The sequence below is a fragment of the Glycine max genome, chromosome 14, assembly GCF_000004515.6.
Source record: "Glycine max cultivar Williams 82 chromosome 14, Glycine_max_v4.0, whole genome shotgun sequence".
In the NCBI taxonomy this organism is placed as follows: Eukaryota; Viridiplantae; Streptophyta; class Magnoliopsida; order Fabales; family Fabaceae; genus Glycine; species Glycine max.
Window position 1 is genome coordinate 163,957 of NC_038250.2, and position 21,007 is coordinate 184,963.

A 21,007-nucleotide genomic window follows, 5' to 3' on the forward strand; every position below is an offset into this window, starting at 1 on the left:
GATCCTCCTGAGTTGCTGCAGACATACTTTTTCTTGTTCCTATTTTGGTACTAAGTAGCTGCTAATGTTTTTCATATCATTAGAATATTTCTTTTTCTCTTTATCTGCATGTATTATACTTGCTCTTCATCTGCTAATGTGTTTTCTGATTATCATTGCCAGAGTGGTTTGCATTTCTTGGTCAGAAAGTTCCTCCTGGTTTTCCTGGTTCTCCGTATTCTATACTTTTTAAGACAACCATTCTTGACTCTTCTCCTATGAAACTTATGAATGCGTCTGTATATTCATGTAATGACACTTCGCTGGGCTGCTCTTGTGGTGATTGTCCTTCATCACCTGTTTGCTCGGGTTCAGAACCTTCTCCACCCAGAAAAGATCCCTGCTCCATTAGAATTGGATCTCTAAAGGTTGAAACAATAGAGGCTGCTTTTTTCTTTATAATTAATTTTCATTTGCTTTATGACTGAATAAATTCTGTCTTTTTCTTTCTTAAAAGTAATGCCTTTTGAATCATAATCCAGTGGAACAATTGGTTTTCTACTGAAAAACTGTCTTTCAGCTTTTGATACATGTTGTGAAACTGGTTTTCGTATAATGATACCTACAGGTCAGATGTGTAGATTTTTCAATGGCCATTTTGTACATTGTATTGGTTTTCGTGTTGTTTGGGTGGGCATTGCTGCAAAGGACAAGAGGAAGGAGGAGACTTGGATCTGGTGTGGAACCATTATTGGATGATATGGTTGATGAAGGGAGTAGTTTTGCTAACCTCCAAAAGGATGGAACTCATCCTGCAGAGGTATGTTTAAAAGCTTGTTTTGTATTGACCCATCGTTTTGGCATTCAGAAGGAAGATTTCATTTCTTCTTGTTATTATTATAATTGTGGAAACCCGCTGTCCCAAAAGCTAATTGTTTGGTGAAGTCAAATGACTGATTTTATACTTAAATAATCTGTGCATATCAATTCATGCAAGAGCTCTTTTGGCTTGAAACACAGATAATGTTCAGGTTCACTTGTCTTGTGCTTAATTTCAACTTATTTATTTAAAAGAATGGGAGCTGCAAGGGCCGAACTCTAGACTACTTGGTCATATAGACTTTAATACTATGTAATGAACCAACTATCTCATAGAGATCAAATGTCTATCAATTAACACTAAGTATAGGTCTTAGAATGTGGGTTAGGCCTAACTCTACCCCAAAAGCTAGCTCATGGGGTGAGGGTTGCTCCTCACTTATATATTCTATCTTTGCCTTATCTCTAGTCATTGTGGGACTTGGGTTTTTCGCAATAATAGGGAACCTTTATTTATTCTCTTAAATAAATGATATTCCAAATCACCAAATACATAAGGCCCTTTCCATTAACATTTATATTATGTGGTTTATTTTTTATAATAAATAGTCATCTTTTCATACATTGTGAAGCAGCTTTGCAGATTGAAGTTCTTTGTGTTCTCTGTTTGAAGAAAGTGTTTTTATAATAAATAGTCATCTTTTCATACATGGGGTGACTGTTTGAAGAAAGTGTTTTTATAATAAATAGTCATCTTTTCATACATGGGGTGAGGGTTGCAAAGCAGAATAAATTGCTTAGGAAATGTGCTTTTTTGCCTGGTGTATGCTGCTTTTAGTTGGAGTGAAATTCCTTAATTTTACTTAATGTATTCTTTCTTCATTTTTTTCTCCTGTTACAGGCTCCTTTTTTTTATAGCATTTTTTCAGGTTTCACCTCACCAGTCTTTTGAAGGAGTTTCTTTGTATTATTATGCAAAGGGACTGCTAACTCTTCTATGCTATTTTTTTTTTTTTTATCAATCACCCCCCTTGCTATAGGGTGATATCTGATTCTCCATCTCCGTACAAATTTTCTCTCATAACGAACTCTTTTGAACCCCTCCCCCCAAAAAACAAAAGAAAACCTTGTTTTCCAAAATCCATTCCTGCTTAAACCTGAAGATAATTTGAGGAGAGTCTGTTTTTTAATAGCTGGTATTGTATGTGTAGTAGTGGTTGTTGAACCATATTTTGTATTTCAGTATTTTAAGTGCACTGGACTGCTACCCTTGAATACTATGTCTAAATTTCTTAGCATCTAACATAAGTAAAGTAGGGACTAGGGAGCTATTTTCTATTGAATAAGAAATTCATCGAAGATCTTGGAGTTCTAGGAAACACTGTTTATACATGGTATGTAAAATGATTTGCATAAGGCATCTGTAATACAACTTCGTTGTGTTTTCTTCTTGTTTAGCTGTGGGACCTGATTTAATTCCCGGAATCTTGTTTCTCAATTTGCCTCTTTCAATTCTACATTAAGATGTGTTAGAGTTAAATGATTTATTTCCCATGTATAATGAGCAGTTTTAGTTATTACTCATTATGATATTGTTGGCTTTGTATTGACAAATAAAAGGTGCAACAGATAGATCCTCAAGGGCAGAATGTGGTGCAATTTTCTTTTGTTCAAGGGTGCCTGTCCAGCTTTTACAGGTCAGTGGCTCTAGCAGTTCTTGCTAGGTTTACAATTACATAATCTTTGATTTTGTTTATGCATTCAGGACATATGGAAGGTGGGCCACTAGAAAACCCACAATTGTTCTTTGTTCCTCATTGACAATTGTTGTTTTGCTTTGTTTGGGTCTGCTTCGTTTTGAGGTGGAGACCCGGCCTGAGAAGGTACCGTATTTTCATCTTTAGTATCTCCACATTGTGCAATTTGGATTTGCTTCTGTAACTTCTACATGCAATTTTTTTTAATCTCCTTCCTGGCTATCAAATAATATCTACCTTATCCTTTTTGTGCTGTTACTTTGTTTTTTTTATCTACCCTTAGACATGTTTGGATGAGCTGTTGGAACATATGATCAAATGTTAAGCACATTTTGCATAATAGCTCAAGCAAATTAAAATTGTTTTACACTGTGAACCTATACTTATAAATAATGTCAAGAAAAATATTTTCATAAAGGCTTATGGTACCGAATAAGTGCTTTTAAACAAAAAAATACTGTCCAAGGGTTCATTCTTATGGAAACTACCTTTCTGTCTTGTTGAGCTTTCTGGATAGATACATACCAGACAATTTCTGGGCCTTAATTCCTGAATTTTAGAGAATTCTTAATATTCTAAATTTAAGATATATGATCATGGTTTTTCTGTGGAATGGTTTTTGTGTTTGTTTTCTTGTTGGAGGGCATTTATTCTCTAAATGGGTATCTTGCTCGCACTGCCCCTTTAATAATATTTCTTCTTTAATCCTCCCTCTCCACCACACAACAAAATATTTTCTAGTACTTAAACTGCGATAAGTTTTAAAAGGAATATATATATGCTCATAATGCTAATTTTCTTCTTGAAGTTGAAGAATATCGGCTTTGCTGTCTTCTTTGTGTTGCAGTTATGGGTTGGTCCTGGGAGTAAGGCAGCTGAAGAGAAAGAGTTTTTTGATAGCCACCTTGCTCCATTCTACAGAATTGAACAGGTTTCAGTTTGCTTGTAATTTATTTTACTTTTCTTTCTGGTCTCGTAATTCCATGTGTGTGATCTACTTACTGAAATCTAGGCTCCGTCTTATGTAAATGAGTTATCTAGCATGCCTGCTCATTTGCATGTTTGGCCTTTACCACCTCTTCCCCCCCCTACAAAATAAATAAATAAAGGAAGAAATATATTAAGATAGAGAGAACAAAATTAGTTTGAAAAATAAGGAATCCTCAATGAAGCAAAGCTACCTAATCCCTGAACATATCTGCAAGGGAGATCTCCCCTCCCTTAAAAAGACCATGTGCTTTATGCCAAATAGAAGCCAAATTTCTGACTTTTTGATCCAATGAAACCTCCTTAAAGATAAGAGAGATGCTTGAATGTATTTTCCACACAGAAAAATGATCTATTTACATTCAAGAGTATTACAATGATGATTAATGCCAAAGACTATTTACAAGGGAGCAATTAAGATACCACTACTTCCTAAGATGCACTGAGGCTGAGTACAGAAGCCTTGCAGCTGCTACAGCTGACATTTTGTGGATTCAGACTCTTCTTGGTGAGCTTGCAGTCCCACACCTCACTCCTATGGTGCTTTGTGATAATTCAAGTGCTCTGATACCATCTTGATAAACTGATATTATTGATATCAAAGGAGAAATTACAATTGGTCAAAGAGTCTCTGTTTACACTAAGATATGTATAGGCACAGAGATCCTAACTTACTAGTGACAGTTGCTGACAATGTACTAACCAACTGACAGCTGTACACAGCTGTATTGGCTAACTAAGGGTTACCTCTAACTAGTAGAGTTAACTTACAGAGACATAACAGAGTATACTCATGGTATGAATGAGATAAATATCTCAGCAAATCTCAATAGATATGTTTTGGTTATTTATCAAATAAGACATTTTGATTTTATTATTATGTTGATATTGATGCTGATGCAATTTTTAGTGCCCCATTCTTGTCAATGTCTTCCAATTTCCAAGAAAGTTTTCCCTTTCCATCCAAACATGTACTTTGCAATGAATATGAAGTCAACCATAGTTTCCTTTTTAATGTTTTTGTTATGTTGCCTTCTTATTTCCTGCTATTATTTTATCTGAAATAAATCACGTTTTAAAATATTTTTTGTGTATATTTCAGCTCATAATAGCGACAATCCCTGAATCTAAGCATGGCAAACCGCCAAGTATTATAACAGAAGAAAATATTGAATTGCTTTTCGAAATACAGGAAAAGGTGTTTTGATTTTCAGTTTTTTTTACTTACTAGAATTTAAATGGAGCTGTTGTATGCTTAGTGGGGCCTTCTTTATTAAAAAATATGTTTACATTTCAATATTCCAACAGGTTGATGGAATTCGTGCAAATTATTCTGGTTTGTTAGTATCACTGAGTGACATTTGCTTGAAGCCTTTAGGCGACGACTGTGCCTCTCAAAGCATTTTGCAGGTCCAACCCACTAATTTCCAAATTATTCCTGTAGTACTTTTGAATTGTGTATTGCGAATAATTAATTATTTGGCTTCTATTATCTGTAAGTTGTACAACCAGTTGGCTTTTCTTATTCAGTTCTATATCAATTTACTATTCTTTTTTTTTTGGCATACTCAGAAGCCTTCATTTGATTTCCTTTTTTGTCTTTATTTTATTCTAATAGTATTTTCAAATGGACCCTGACAATTATGACAACTACGGAGGTGTTGAACATGCTGAGTATTGTTTTCAGGTAAACTTCTGTAATCTGATTATGGATTACCTTAGTTTTGTTATTCAAATGAGTTTAATTTAAAACAGTTTTACTTTATGAGCAGACAAATATTGTAAAACAAAAAGATTAATGTGTTAAGAAACACTAAATTCCAATAAGCATACTAATTCAAGTTGAAATATTTGCATAGGTATGGAAGGAATACCTGCTTTTTCATTTCTTTTTTCTTTGTAAATAGTGTAGCTGTAGTGTGTCATGCATTGAATGTAGAATGCTCTGTTGATGCTTCTATACATAATTACTTCTTATAGATTATGTTGAATTTATCTCATAGCTTGTGTTTAATAAGACTTAAATCTTATTATTTTATTTTATCATTTTCAGCATTACACTTCTACTGAAACATGCTTTAGTGCATTCAAGGCTCCCCTTGAGCCAACTACTGCCTTGGGAGGGTTTTCTGGAAATAATTATTCTGAGGTAAGAATCTTGAATTTTAGCATAGATTTCTTTTTATGGGTTACTGCTATGCTGATTCACCTATTCTAGGCTTCTGCATTTGTTATCACGTACCCTGTCAATAATGCAATTACAAAAGTCGGAGATGAGAATGGGAAGGCAATAGCTTGGGAAAAAGCATTCATCCAGTTGGCTAAGGTATGACTACTAAATATATTTATTACAGTTATTAATTCTTGTGTAGCTTATATGCACAAAATCTTCATTTTATTTTTGACATCTCTCTATAAATCCTTATGGTGCTGTTGTTTTCTTCATTAATGAAAGAAAATTGGTTGTCATCTTTGGTGCAATAATAACAGATATTCTGCAATTTGTGCCAATTAATAACTAATATTCTTCTAATCAATTCCATTGACATAACTAACCTGAGTTAGTTAGTGACAGCTGTCCTAACAGATAACTAACTAACTATAGACTAACTACTAACTGTTGTTTAGCCTTTACAGATCAGTTTAAGCAAAAAGAAAAATAGACCGAGTAAGTATACTCCTACCTATACTTATAGTGTTAGATTTTGATTGTTAGATGACTCTAGGAAAGAAAAACCTGGGGTCTCCGTGTTTGTTACCCTAGCATGTTCTAGTGAAGTATGTTTCTGAATACAGATTTGTTTATTTGTTACTGATATGCATGGCTCTAAATCTGGCTGTAGCCTGTAGGCAATATATTGGTATAAAGTAAATGTTGATCCATCCACTGTCAACTTTTGAAATAAGGAAAAGTGCATGAGTGCATTTTTCAGATACCTACTCATAAGTAGGTTTGAGTTAAATTGATTATATTGTCCTAGTACAAGTGGCTATATAATATACTTATTTTTTTGAGTGGGTGTACTTTTGCACATTGCATGATATTACAGATATGCTAGCTGAATGCTAAAGGTACTTTATACTATCTGTCTTTTCTTCTCATTCCTTATCCATACGTATTTTGATCCAATTTTACATTTGGAAGGAGGAATTGCTGCCAATGGTGCAATCTAGCAATCTTACCTTGTCATTTTCAACTGAAAGTTCAATTGAGGAAGAACTAAAGAGAGAAAGCACTGCAGATGTCATAACAATACTTGTAAGAAATTTCTGTTTCTTTCAACTGAATGTGAAAACATGATTTGTGTTGTGTGTAAGCTAATGACTGATTAGTTTGGTTGTGACTTCATAAAGATGTGCTTTATTGGAATATACAATAAATGTCTTCTCCAACATATTATTAGGTGAGCTATATTGTAATGTTTGCTTATATATCGGTGACCTTGGGAGATAGACCACCTCATCCGTCTTCTTTGTTCCTCTCGTCCAAGGTATGTTATTTTCCTTGAAGCTTTCAATTGTCTTTTTCCCATGATCCCATCTAGTGTACCCTGTGATACCAAATTGTTTGTGTATATTCAAAAGTCAAAACATACATGCATAATATAAGTGCCAATACGTGATAAATTGTACTTGATGTTAATGTTCTTAACTAATGCTCCCAAGCATCTAAACTACACAGCAGAGTTGAAGTGTAGACCATTAATTCTGAATTTTACTTAGCAGAGTGATCTATTTATAATAATTGTGATTACAAGATAATAAATAACTACTATTATCAAGAGAACTACTTCCTAAGATAATTCAACTAAGCTAAATGCAATAACTAAGCTACATGGAGCTGAGCAAAAAAAAAAAAAGCTACATGGAAGAATAATAATCATTTAATGCTCCTATTCCCAACATTAATAATAACAAATGCAAAAGCTCAGAGTTGACGAGGAAACGGTTTGCATGTTTTGACATTTGTTATCATTGTGGTGGGGTGTTATTTTTTTTTTATCAGCAAACATAATATCATATATTAATTGAGTACCAGAGGTACTGGAAATACATATTACTATCCAGATTTGGTCCCAAGACATATGGTTTTCATTGAACGAGAATCTGAGGTATAGTTTAGGTTATTACAGAAATTTGCTCTAATGTTCTATCCTGCTCTATTGAGAAACCCTGCTCTAATGTTGGAAGACCAGTAATTGTAGTGAGTGTTGAAATCCTTCTCCAAATTTGTGAGCCATGTCATAATAAGAAAACTACATCATCTAGGATTCTGTTGGCATTGAATGTACCATTTGAGAAAATAATATCATTTCTGTGCTTCCAAATGGTCTATGTCAGTGCCAACCACCATCATTTCCATCTACTAGACCTCATTCCCTCTGTCATTCCATATATGTGTTGGAGAAAGTGTTGCCTTGGATGATTTGGAAAGACACCCGACAAGTTCACCCAAGACAAGGACTCCCACCTTACTGGAATTATCTTGCTGCACTGAAAGAATAGATGACCTGCGCTCTCCTCCTCAGCTCTGTAGAATAGGCATCTTGAATCTCCAACCTCTATCTGTCGCCTCCGCAAGTTCGCTCTAGTTGGTAGTCTATCTCTGATTAGCCTCCATGCAAATATAACAATTTTAGACGGAAACTTAAGCTTCCACAGCTCCTCAAATGCTCCATCCTGTTGCTGTTCAGATATTTCCCCCCGAAACACATAATAGGCAGATTTGGCCGTGTATTGCTCACTCGGGTCTGCCTTCCACTCCCACTGATCACCTTTCTGAGGCTGAATTGGGTGGCATGCAACATCCGATAGGAATGAAACCGCTATATCTATTTCGTTATCAAACAGTGGTCTTCTCCACCTAAAATCCCATTCTCAACCTGCATCTTTGAAGGCCTCCATATGCTGTATACTTTGGTGTGCTGAGTAGAAATACTATACAGCCTAGGGTATCTTGCAAGTAACGAATCCTCTCCCCCCCATCCATCTGTCCTCCCAGAATTTAAACTTGTCCCCACATCCAACCCTCCATAATGTTGTAGTGTTCATTATCGCTCCATGTTGCGGATGATTAAACACGATCTTTAGATCCCTTTTTACTGGAACCATGAGCATGGAACTATCTCTGTTTTTTTTTCAGTACCTCTGGTACTTTTATAAATATATTATTTTTGCTGATCAAAAAAAAAAAAAAAATACCGATTCACCCTTCCCTCTAGTTACTTCGCTTAAACCCCTCCTACCCTCATATTTTGATTCCAGTACCCTAGCCCACAACTCCCCTTGGCTCTGAAATAGGCTCCATTTCCATTTGCCTAACAATGACAGATTAAAAGAATTAATGTCTTTGACTCCCAGACCCCCATCTTCCTTTGGCAAGCAGACAGTTTCCCATTTAACCCAAGCTATTTTGTTTTGCTCTTGATCACCTCCCCATAGGAACCTTCTCTATAGCCTCACTAGCTTGTCCACCACCTTATTAGGTACCCTGAAAAAAGAGAAAAAATAAATAGGAATGGACGTTAGCACTAACTTTATGAAAGTCACTCTCCCCCCAAAAGACAAGTGTCGTTGCTTCCATTTCGCTAACTTTCTCTCACACTTAGTTATGATAGGATCCCATGTCTGATATAATCTCGGATTTGCTCCAATAGGAACACCAATGTATGTGAAAGGGAACGTCAACAAGCTACAATTGAGGTATTCAACTGCATCTTTTTCCACAAATCCGACAGCCCAAAAGCACCAAAACCGCTTTTAGCAAAGTTGATTTTGAGGCCCGATACAAGTTCGAAAGCCCTCAACATTGCTTTGATAGCTCTCACATTATCCATCGATGCTTCTCCAAAAAAGATTGTGTCATCCGCATACTGGAGCAGGCTAACTTCCACCTTGTTTTTGCCACATAAGAATCCCCTAAACAACCCCTTCTCGAGCGCTTGTGACATAATGCCACTGAGGGCCTCTGCTACTATATTAAAGAGGAGAGGTGATAATGGGTCTCCTTGTTTGAGCCCTCTTTGAGGCAAGAACTGTGCTGAAGGGCTACCATTCACCAGAACTGAAACAGATGCTGATTTTAGGCACCCCTCCATCCACTGGATCCATTTAGAATAGAAACCCATTCTTTTCAACATATAAATCAGGAATTCCCAGCAAACAGAGTCATACGCCTTCTCGTAATCCATTTTGAACATCAAGTACGGTTTTTGGCCTCTTTTGGCTTCGTCAATCACCTCATTTGCAATCATCATGCTATGTAGCATGTGCCTGCCTTGTATGAATGCTGATTGCCTTTCATGTATGATAAAAGGCATAACTTCTTCAATCTATTCGCCAGTATCTTCGCAACTATCTTATATGTGCAACCTGTCAATGAGATAGGTCTGTAGTCGCTCAGTGTTTGAGGATTCGATACCTTGGGGATCAGGGCTACGAAAGATGCATTTGAAGGTTAATCCATTGACATAGAATTCATCCAAGAAGCGCAGGACATCGGACTTGATGATATGTCAGAATTGCTTGATGAATTTGAAGGTTAATCCATCTGGCCCTGGACTCTTATCACTCCCACAATCCCATACAGCCCTTTTTACCTCCTCCTCCTGAAAATGCCCCACCAAAGTATCATTTTGGTGACTATCAATGGTCTGGAAGCTTAATCCATCCAATGTAGGTCTCTCAATCACAGTTTCTTGAAACCGTTGCTCAAAGAACAACCTAACTGCCTCTTTGATTGTTGCCGGCTCCTCCGTCCAGGCCCCATCAATCAACAACCCTTTCAGGCAATTATTTCTTCTACTAGCATTGATCATCAAAAGGTGGAAGTGTTGGTGGCTAACTTTGACATGGTCAATATGGCAACATCGGAACAAAATTATATTCTCCGATGAAACATTCAACGGGAACAGGATCATGGATGATGCATCTTTCCTACTTTGGACATGGCTTAGGTGTTTTGAGAAGGACTTTGTCATAGATTTTAATCATTGGTCGAGTAATCTTAGATCAGGATTTGTTTATTAGATGTGGAAAGCACTATAGATTGGCAATGGAAAAGAGATTCATTTTGTATCCAGACATTGGTCCATATCAAGACTACATCAAGTTTGATAATGGAACCATATGTCTGATGTCTTTAATTGTAACAGTTGTACCCCTGGTACTCAGATTAATATACATAATTATTTTTGCTGATAAAAAAAAAAGCATTGATCATCAGATGAAAATATCTAGAGTTGCAGTCACCTTCTTTGATCCATCTGGATCTCGCCTTTTGTCTTAGTAACGACTCATGTGATCGAGCTGTCACCCATAATTCCTCCTGAAGCTGCTTCCTGATCATCATCTCCGGATGGGATAACTGTCTGTCAACTGTGGCCTCTTCCATCTTATTTAAATCTTCCTGAATCTTCATATATTTCTTAAAAGTATCCCCAAATTGCTCTCTATTCCACACGTTGAGCCTGTTCTTGAGTGCTTTTATTTTTTCTTTTAAGACATACCCTCCCCACCCACTTTGTTGGTTGGATGTCCAGCTCTCTTCAACAGTTTTCTTGAACGAGGTGTCAAATAACCAACAATCCATGATTCTGAAAGGTTTAGGGCCCCAATCAATACTTTTGGAGCGGAGCAATATCGGGCAATGGTCAGAGAAGTTCCTCTACAATGTGTATTGAGCTGATCCAGGCCATTTGGAAAGCCATTCTGGAGATAACAGGAATCTATCTAACTTGTTCCTTGCTGATCCGTTTGGTCTTACCCATGTAAACTTGCTACCCACCCATGGCGCTTCCTCAACCTCCAGTTCTTTAATCCATTCATTGAATTCTCTAGACCCGTAATCCTCTAAGCCCCTGTGGCATGCACCAAATCTCTCTGTAGAATTTCTAATGCTATTGAAATCCCCCAATATGCACCATAATCCACCTTGGCTCTGGGTTTTCAATTGTTTGATAGACTCCCATAATACTCGTTTACTTTGAATATCACAAGGTGAATATATGCTTATAATATTCACTGTTTGAGCCTCTTGAATCCACTTCCCTACCAACAATACAAAACCAGTCCCAACTCTCTAGTTTGTGGTGGGGTGTTAGAGATGTAATATAAAACAACCAAATGTCTTCACCTAATAACTTAAAATTTTGGGATAATTGGTTCATGACATGGTATCTGATCATCTATGATTGAGTGATGTAGAGGTTCCATGCTGCCGTAATTCCTCTAATAAATAGTTAAATTTCAGCTAAAGGTAGGTGAGCCTCTGCATGTGTACACTTCAATCCCTAAAGGTTCTTGCATAAGTAGGCATATTAGAGATGTAATATAAAATTTTCACGTTTTCATCTAATAACTTTAGGTTTTGCAATAGTTGGTTTATGACATGGAGAGTTTATATTTTCGAATTTGGATTTACTAGTTGATCATTGTAAATATTCTCGTTTGCTATCATGTTGTTTGTTCAAGTATGGAGACTTAGGTTCATCTTAGGTTGCCACTGGTTTTTGACAGTCCATAGTATTTTCTTTAAATTTTGTTTTCTCGTCTTCATTGTACTTCAGATGACTATTATTCTTGATCAAAATTTCTTTGTGTTTCTCATGGATCTTGCTTCTCTCAAATTATATCCTCTCAATGATCTCTCCGATTTCTATCAAGATCTTAAATTCACTTGTTGGTGTCAGAGCTGTTTTGGTTTGGTTCCATTATGTGAGCCCTCAAGGGAGCTTCATTATTTGTTGAGGGCAGTTCACTTTTCAATTTGAAGATTCGGTATTAATTTACTTTAGTGCCTAAAGCTTTAAGTTTCAAAGGGGCTTTCAGTTTCCTGTGTTATTAGTGGTGTAAGATGGGAGACAAAGGCTAATAATAATATTGGACTATTAGAGTAGAAGAGTAGAATTCCCTTTTCTTCTTAAATATGGACCAGGTTTAAGTTGTTGACCATTTTTTACCATTGTTAATGAGAAGACCAATAATGTACATTCTATCTTGAATTCTTGTGTAGGTTTTCATGCTTATCAACAACTGCATTATTTTTTTTTCCAATTTTTTTCTCACGTGGTTGATGCAGATATGATAGAAATTAATTTTAACTTTTTCAAATGTTATGGGTAGCCTCTTCAACTCTGGCTATTTACTCTAATACTTCTCATTCTTCAATTTGATGTTATCCAGGTATTGCTTGGTCTTTTGGGGGTTTTGCTAGTTATGCTTTCTGTCCTTGGATCAGTTGGATTTTTCAGTGCTATTGGAGTAAAATCGACACTAATCATAATGGAAGTCATACCTTTTCTGGTTTTAGCTGTAAGTCTTTGTTTTTATCCTTCTCAAGATAATTTTATGAACTGCCATCAGAGATACCATATTTATCTTATATAAGTATTATGCAAGGTTGACTGGACTAAGTGCCTGTTTGGTTGCCTCCAGAATCATGTTACGGGGGGAGATTTGGGAGGGGGGGGGGGGGGATGGGACCAAATTCAACTTTTTACTGTACCCATGCTTGTTTGAATGATTTTTGTGCTGGATAGTGGATGGAATTAATCTCTCAATGCATAGAATTGATACTGGGAAGCCTGAATTTTTAGCTTTTATGTTGCGCATAATTGATTCTAGGTGTTAGACCACAAATTATGTCTTAACTACACTCCGTAAAGCAATTCTACTTTACCAACCAGACAAGATCAATTCTTTTCAACTAACTTCTAAAGTCAATACTCAAACACAATTTGATGTTTTCTAAATCAATTCTTTCAAAATGAAAAATCTAAAAAAACAAACGGTGGCTCCACACTATGATGCTTCACTCAGCTTTTCTAGTCAATTCCTTTGTAGGTAGCCCTTTACGTGACTCTTGCAATTTAGGGGTGACCATAGTTAAAGCTACTTTGTAACAGATTGAATGAAGAACTGAGAGAGATTTCTATTGATCTGAATATTTGATACACTGCAAAACTGAGTCTCTGTTTCCACTTTCCAGAGATTCTTGTTTATACACCAGTGTTGGACTTCTCTAGGAAGCCAATTACAGTATCTAACTCCAACTAACCCACAACTTTCATAACAGACTATGATAGTTAGCCTAACTGACTAAGGTAGTGATAACGATTTACAACTATATATACAGTGATCATAGGTATATACTGTAGAGAAGATATAAAGAGAGAGAGAGAGGAGAGAGAATCAGGACTTGTATTATAGACAGAAGAAGAAAATACAAAGCCACTGAAATCTCTTACAAGAACAGTATTTATACTGCTGAGATTAAGTTATAACTGTCAACTGACTAAGGCTAACAGTTAACTAACTACAGTAGAAAAACTAAGGTTAGTTATTCTTATAGCTCAGCTACATTGAGTTTGGAGCTCAAATATGTGAACCTAGTAGAAGACAAAGGCTTGTTAAGTAAATCTGCCCATTGGTCTGGGCCAGGTATATACTAAATCACCAGCTGCTTAGTAAAAACCTTTTCTTGGACAAAAAACACATCCAACTCCATATATTTAATTTTAGCATGGAGAACTGGATTATGAGCTAGCTGCACTGCACTGGAATTGTCACACAGCATGATAGGTGTAGAATGAGGAACTGCAAGTTCCTGGAGAAGAGTCTGAATCCAGAGAATGTTAGCTGTGGCAGCAGCTAAACTTCTATACTCTGCTTCAGTACTGGACCTAGAAACCACCTTTTGCTTTCTAGACCACCAAGACACCAGGTTAGGACCAACAAAGACAGCTTCACCAGATGTAGATCTTCTGTCATCTGGTTCTGAAGCCCAGTCAGAGTCACAAAAGCCTCTGAGAGAAAGATGGTTATTAAGAGAGGCAGGATACAGAATAAGTCCAGAATGAAGGGCACCTTGAAGGTACCTCAAAATCCTTTTCACAGCAGTCCAGTGAGACTCAAGAGGAGAAGCCATAAACTGACATACTTTGTTAACTGAAAAACTGAGTTCAGGGTGAGTTTTTTTTTTGCACAGCAAAAATCTGATAATATTAATAGGGTCAGTACTAGATGTACTGAAATATAACAGAATATACAAGGCAGAAATCTGCCATCCCCATCTACATAATAAATAACCACAATATGTGGTTACCCAAACAACAAAAAATCCTAAGACATTTCCTCCTTTAAGCAAGAAGACCACTGATTGAAATGTGTGTGAAAGTCTTTCTCCATGCAGTGGATCCAAGACCAAGTGTGAAATAAAGCTTCGTCCATGACTTTTTCGGTGCAGAAATTCTGGTTATTAAACACCAAGGCATTTCTGTGCTTCCAAATAGTCATGGATAGAGCTATCCAAAGAGCTTTCCACCGATTGTCTACATTGCTGTTTCCACTCCACTGAGAGAATTGCAGAAAGTGGCAATTAGGCTGAAGAGGGAAAGGACCCATCCTATCAACCCATCTCAAAATCTCCCACCAAAGAACACAAGTTTTCCTGCAAGAATACATAATATGGCCAACAGTTTCCTCTTCCTGATCACAAAGAGGGCAATTGTAAGAGGGCAGCTCGACATGCCTCCTCCTTAGATTATCCCTAGTAGGTAGTCTATTCTTGAAGATTCTCCAAGAGAAAGCAGATGCTCTTGGGGGAATTTGCAATTTCCAAATGGTCTTATAATTGCTGTCTTCAGAATTAGAACTGGCCTCAGCCTTAAGAAGGTTGTAAGCTGACTTTGTGGAGTAACAACCAGCAGGATCAGCCCCCCAACTGAGGAAATCCCGAGTTAAAGGTTGAATTTGGATACCCTCAATGTCAGCCATGAATGCTGCCAAGGTGTCAATTTCGTGGTCAAAGAAATGCCTCCTCCATTGTATCTTCCACTCCCAATTACTACCAGATAAGATGCCCATAGAGTTGATATTCTGATTCTGCTGAGTACTCACTTGAAAAAGAGTTGGGTACTTTTCTTGAAGACTTCATCCTCTTCCCTCCACTTGTCTGTCCAGAACTTGATTGTGTTCCCATCACCTAACTTCCACTTCAAATTATTGGAGATGCAGTTTCTATGGTGCGGTTGGAAAACATTTTTCAAATCCTTCCACCAAGGAGAATAATCTGCTCTGTTTCTACCACAGCAAAGAGTATTCCACCCTCCATATTTGGACATTAATATTTTGGCCCAAAGCTGATCCTGATTATTTGCCAAGTCGCAGCCCCATTTACCAAGCAATGCTTCATTAAACTTGGTCAAGTCTTTAATCCCAAGACCCCCTCTGTTCTTGGGGAGGCAAATAGTATCCCAATTTACCCAAGCAATCTTAGCCACTTCAGAATCTCCTCCCCAAAGAAAATTTCTCTGAATTGAGACTAGCTTGTGCACTACTTTTTTAGGGACTCTAAAGAAGGACAGCATGTAGATGGGAAGAGCTGTTAAAACAGAATTAATGAGAGTTATCCTTCCTCCCATGGATAGGCTTTTCTGCTTCCATTTGCTAAGTTTAAACTCAAACTTGTTAATGATAGGGTGCCACACATTCCAGCTTTTAGAAGATGTTCCCACTGGTATACCAAGGTAGGAAAAGGGAATTTCTAGCTGACCACAGTTGAGAAAGAGAGCTGCCTCCCTACACCAAGCCTCTGATTTTCCCATGCACCCAAATTGGCTTTTGGAATAATTAATCTTGAGACCAGAAACCATCTCAAAAATTCTGAGGACAGATTTCAGGACTCTAATGTTATCCATAGATGCAGTTCCAAAAAAAAGCGTATCATCTGCATATTGCAGAATATTTATCTCCTCCTTTTGTCTCCCCACTTGGTAGCTGTGGAACAAGTTTTTTGAGATTGCTGACCTCATCAATCCAGTAAGTCCTTCAGCTGCAATGTTAAACAGAAAGGGGGCAAGGGGATCACCCTGCCTTAAACCTCTTTGAGGCACAAACTCTGAAGTGGGACTGCCGTTAACCAAAATAGATATGGTTGCACTAGACAAGCATCCATCTATCCATTGTCTCCATTTATCAGAAAAGCCCATCCTCATCATCATGTAGTTTAAGAAGCCCCAAGAGACCGTATCATAGGCTTTTTCAAAATCCACCTTGAAGATCATGCAAGGATTTTTTTTATACTTGGCTTCAACAATAACCTCGTTAGCAATCAACACCCCATGAAGAATATGCCTCCCCTTGAGGAAAGCTGTCTGCCTTTCATCTATAAGGTGAGGTAAAACCCTAGCCAGCCGAGAAGCCAAGATTTTTGACACTATTTTATAGACACATCCTATAAGAGAGATGGGTCTATAATCATGCAAGGACTGCGGATTAGAGATCTTGGGTATGAGGGCTATGAAAGAGGCATTACTTCCTTTAGGGAATCTGCCATTGATATAAAATTCATCCAAGAACCTTGTAAAATCAGGTTTTAAAACCTCCCAAAACTGCTTTATAAAATTGAAATTCAAGCCATCGGGACCAGGGCTTTTATCTCCTCCACAAGCCCACACTGCTGCTTTAATTTCCTCCTCACCGAATCTAGCAGTAAGGCAGTCCTTGTCTTCTTGACCAAGGGAAGGAAAGTGGACTCCATCCAGGGTTGGCCTTTGAGGATTCTGTTCTGAGAATCTATGTTTAAAGTGGTTTAGAACTGCATTCTTGACTCTAGTAGGCTCCTGGACCCATTCACCTGCAATGAGCAGACCTTGAATTGCATTAATTCTCCTTCTGTGGTTGATCATCCTGTGGAAATAAGCTGAGTTTCTATCCCCTTCTCTTATCCACTTGACTCTTGATTTTTGCCTCAACATGGACTCATAGGCAAGAGCTGCACTCCAAAGCTGTTCCTGCAAAGATTTCTTTAAATCCACCTCAGCTTGAGATAGAATTCCAGTACTGCTACCAGCTTCCAAGTCATTCAGCTCCTTCTTTAAATTCTGAATTTTAGAAACATTGATAACACCATTTTGCAAGCTCCACTGTCTGATGCATCCCTTAATGAACTTCAGTTTCAGCTTTAAAGCATATCCACCCCAACCGCTAGGATGATAGTTGCCCCATCTATGAGACACCATTTTCTGAAAATCTTTGTCCTTCAACCACCAGTCCATTACTTTGAAAGGTCTAGGCCCCCAATCCACTGTTGTAGACCTCAAGAGGATGGGGCAATGGTCAGAGAAATCTCTATCAAGCACGAATTGAGTAGAATCTGGCCATTGGGATAGCCATTCATCAGATAGAAGACATCTGTCCAGTCTACTCATAGCAGTCCCATTAGGTCTATACCAAGTGAAGTTCCTCCCTATTGACCTGACCTCCTCCAAATCCATATCCGAGATCCAAGAATTAAATTCAGAGATACATGAAGAACTCCCCACTGACTGAGATGAGCTGATCCTCTCATTGTGGTGTCTTATAGAATTAAAGTCACCGACAATGCACCAAGGGCCATCATGGAAGGAAGGTTTGAGAAGTTTAATCTCTTCCCATTGCTCCCTCTTAGTGATTGTAACATACTGCTAGGCTCCAACAACAGATCTGTAAAAGGAGGGATCTTGCAGTAAATCAGAGCCATGTTGGAGAGTCTGCAGCTAGAGTTCATAGGAGAAGAAATGGGCTTTGCTTCTAGCACATTGATTTTCTGTAGCAGATCTCGAATGTACTTGGACTGAGTCATCAAAAGTGCTCCACTGGATAATGAATGAACCTCAATCCCCAAAAAATAGTCTAAAGAGCCCAGCTGCTTGAGAGATGAATTAACTTTTGCACGAGTGTAGATGAATTTCCAGTGATAATAATATCATCTACATATACTAAAATGTAGGTAGTGGTAGAGCAAGTCTTGTAAATGAATAAAGAAGGGTCACATTTGCTTTCAGTTTTTTTTTTTTCTTTGATCAGCGAAAATATCTTTTTATATATATAAGGGAAAGTACCAGAGGTACTCTTGTTTTCTTGTAGGAAAACTAGACACCTTTGGTGGGAGAGTTTGAGATGGGTTAATAGAGAGGGTCCTTTCTCTATTGAACCCAAAAGCCATTTTCTGCAATTCTCTCTTTGGAGTGGGAAAAGCAATGTAGACAAGCGATGGGAAGTTTTCTGGATAGCTCTATCCATGTCTATTTGGAAGCATAGAAATGCCTTGGTGTTTCACAACCAGGATTTCAACTCTGAAAAAATTATGGATGAAGCTGTGTTTCACACCTGGTCTTGGATCAACAGCATGGAGAAAGATTTCCATTGTCATTTTAATCAATGGTCTTCTAGCTTAAAGGAGGAAATGTCCTAGGGCCTTTTCTTTTGTTGTATGGGTATCCACTTTTTGTGGTCATATCTTTGTAGGTGGGGCTGGCAAAGTACTGCCTGTGTATATTCTGTTACTCCTCAGTACTCCTAGTACTGATTATCTTTTAATACTATCAGATTTTTGCTGTGCAAAAAAAAAACAAGATTATAACTAAGTAAGATGCTAGATCCACTGTTATGATCCAAGCTAGATACATTGTTACATTAGTCAATAACTACCCGTCTATCCTAGTTGCAGAAAGCTGCTGGTAGGTTGCTAGACCAGTAGTTATAATGCGCTGTAAATCCTTTCTCCAGCTCTCTGAGCCAAGACCATACTAGGAACACTGCATCCTCCATCATCTTACTTCCATTGAATGGTTCATTTGAGAAGATAGTCTGATTTTTGTGCTACCATATTGTGAGAGTCAAAGCAACCCACCAACATTTCCATCTGATGTACTGTTTCATTCCATGTAAGCCATTTGGGTGCTGTATAAAATGTTGCCTTGGGTTGACTGAAAATGCTCCCAATGTGTTGATCCAAGATAGGGATTCCCACCATAGGGTTGTGTTTTTGGGCAGTTAAAGAACAGATGGGAAGCTTCCTCCTCCTTATTTCTATAGAAAAGGCACAATGAATCATTTAGCTGTATTTGTCTCCTTCTCAAATTGACTTTAGTTGACAATCTGTCTTTGACTAGTCTCCAGGCAAAGATGGCTGCTTTTGCTGGGATTTGTAGCTTCCATATCTCCACAAACACATCATCTATATTTTGTCATCTCGAAGCTGCTGGATAATACAATTTTCCTCTCTTGGTCTTGGATGAGGGGGTGGGAAAAGGATTTTACTGTTCCTTTTCACCAATGGTCCTCATCTATGGCTTTGACTTTTAAGTAGTGTTTGTGTTGTTGGGTTGGGTTGTATTGTTTCTGTTGGGATGTTGGATAATTTTAATTACTTTTCTGTCTCAGGAGATCCTACCTCCTGTGGCTTCTTGTAGTACCTCTGGTACTATGTATCTTCTATTATATATTTAATATAATTTTGGCCGTTCAAAAAAAAAAAATCTATATTTTCCTCTGCTGCTTCACCTTGCATCAAGTGGTATGCGCTCCTTGTAGAGTAGTGTCCATTGGGTTCTGATTTCCATATCCAGCAATCTGCTATGTGTCGATGGATATGGATCCGTGATGTCTCTTCCAAAAAACCGATTGCCGCGTCCACTTCATTTTCAAATAAAGGCCTTCTCCATTGAAATTTCCATTCCCAAGCTATGTTTGTATGGCTTCCCACTTGTTGAACGAGCTGTTGTTGTTGACAGGATATTTGATATAGCCTTGGATATTTCCTCATTAGTGCCTCCCCTTCTCCGGACCATTTATCCTCCCAAAATCTGATTTTGTCCCCACACCCCACCTTCCAAGTTGTTTCTTGTTGGAGTACTTTATTCATTTGATGTTCGTGTGTCACCTTCATTAAATCCTGCCACCATATGGATTCATTGTTGACTCGTTTACCCTCAGCTAATGATCGCCACCCTCCATATTTCGAATCCAATATTCTAGCCCAAAGTTTTGAACTTTGCTGCATCATGTTCCACCTCCACTTCCCCAGCAGTGCTTTGTTGAATGTCCTGATGTCTTTTATACCCAAGCCACCTTTTTCCTTTGAGAGACAAATTGTTTCCCATTTAACCCAAGCAATTTTCTTTTGGTCCAGTCCTCCGCCCCATAGGAACCTTCTTTGAATTTGGACCAACTTATCCACCACTTTATTTGGAATCCTGAAAAAAGAAAGAAAGTAAATTGGGATAGATGTTAGGATTGATCTTATAAGAGTCACTTGTCCCCCAAATGATAAATGTCTCTGTTTCCATCTAGCTAGTTTTCTGTCACTCTTTCTTAGGATCGGATCCCACAGCTCACTACGCCTTGGGTTAGCCCTAATTGGAATACCCAAATATGTGAATGGCATAGACAGAATTCTGCAATTCAAGTACTCAGCAGTCTGCACTCTCCACTGATCAGATTGTCCCACTGTCCCAAAGCGACTCTTTGCATAGTTTATTTTCAGACCGGATGCAAGTTCAAAAGCCCTCAGGATCGATTTGATTATCTTAACATTTTGCATGGTGGCCTCCCCAAAAAATATGGTATTGTCGGCATATTGTAGGATGCTAACTGGTACCTTATTTACCCCCACTAGAAATTTAATGAACAACTTTTTTACT

General features: G+C 37.8%; 1 protein-coding gene across 3 annotated transcripts in view; it reads left to right on the plus strand.

Moving 5' to 3' along the window:
• LOC100795551 (NPC intracellular cholesterol transporter 1) overlaps positions 1-21,007 on the plus strand; it is a 39,877-nt gene that overhangs the window by 3,350 nt on the left and 15,520 nt on the right. For 2 of the 3 annotated variants that reach the window (XM_006595574.4, XM_006595575.4), the window contains exons 7-19: positions 163-407; positions 608-799; positions 2,419-2,495; positions 2,564-2,681; positions 3,403-3,486; positions 4,645-4,740; positions 4,851-4,952; positions 5,161-5,229; positions 5,596-5,691; positions 5,761-5,868; positions 6,688-6,801; positions 6,947-7,033; positions 12,726-12,854. In XM_006595574.4, coding sequence (XP_006595637.1) covers positions 163-407; positions 608-799; positions 2,419-2,495; positions 2,564-2,681; positions 3,403-3,486; positions 4,645-4,740; positions 4,851-4,952; positions 5,161-5,229; positions 5,596-5,691; positions 5,761-5,868; positions 6,688-6,801; positions 6,947-7,033; positions 12,726-12,854 — 1,517 coding nt within the window. The remainder of the gene's footprint in view (positions 1-162; positions 408-607; positions 800-2,418; positions 2,496-2,563; positions 2,682-3,402; positions 3,487-4,644; positions 4,741-4,850; positions 4,953-5,160; positions 5,230-5,595; positions 5,692-5,760; positions 5,869-6,687; positions 6,802-6,946; positions 7,034-12,725; positions 12,855-21,007) is intronic. The other variant, XM_041009140.1, reaches the window with a different exon arrangement.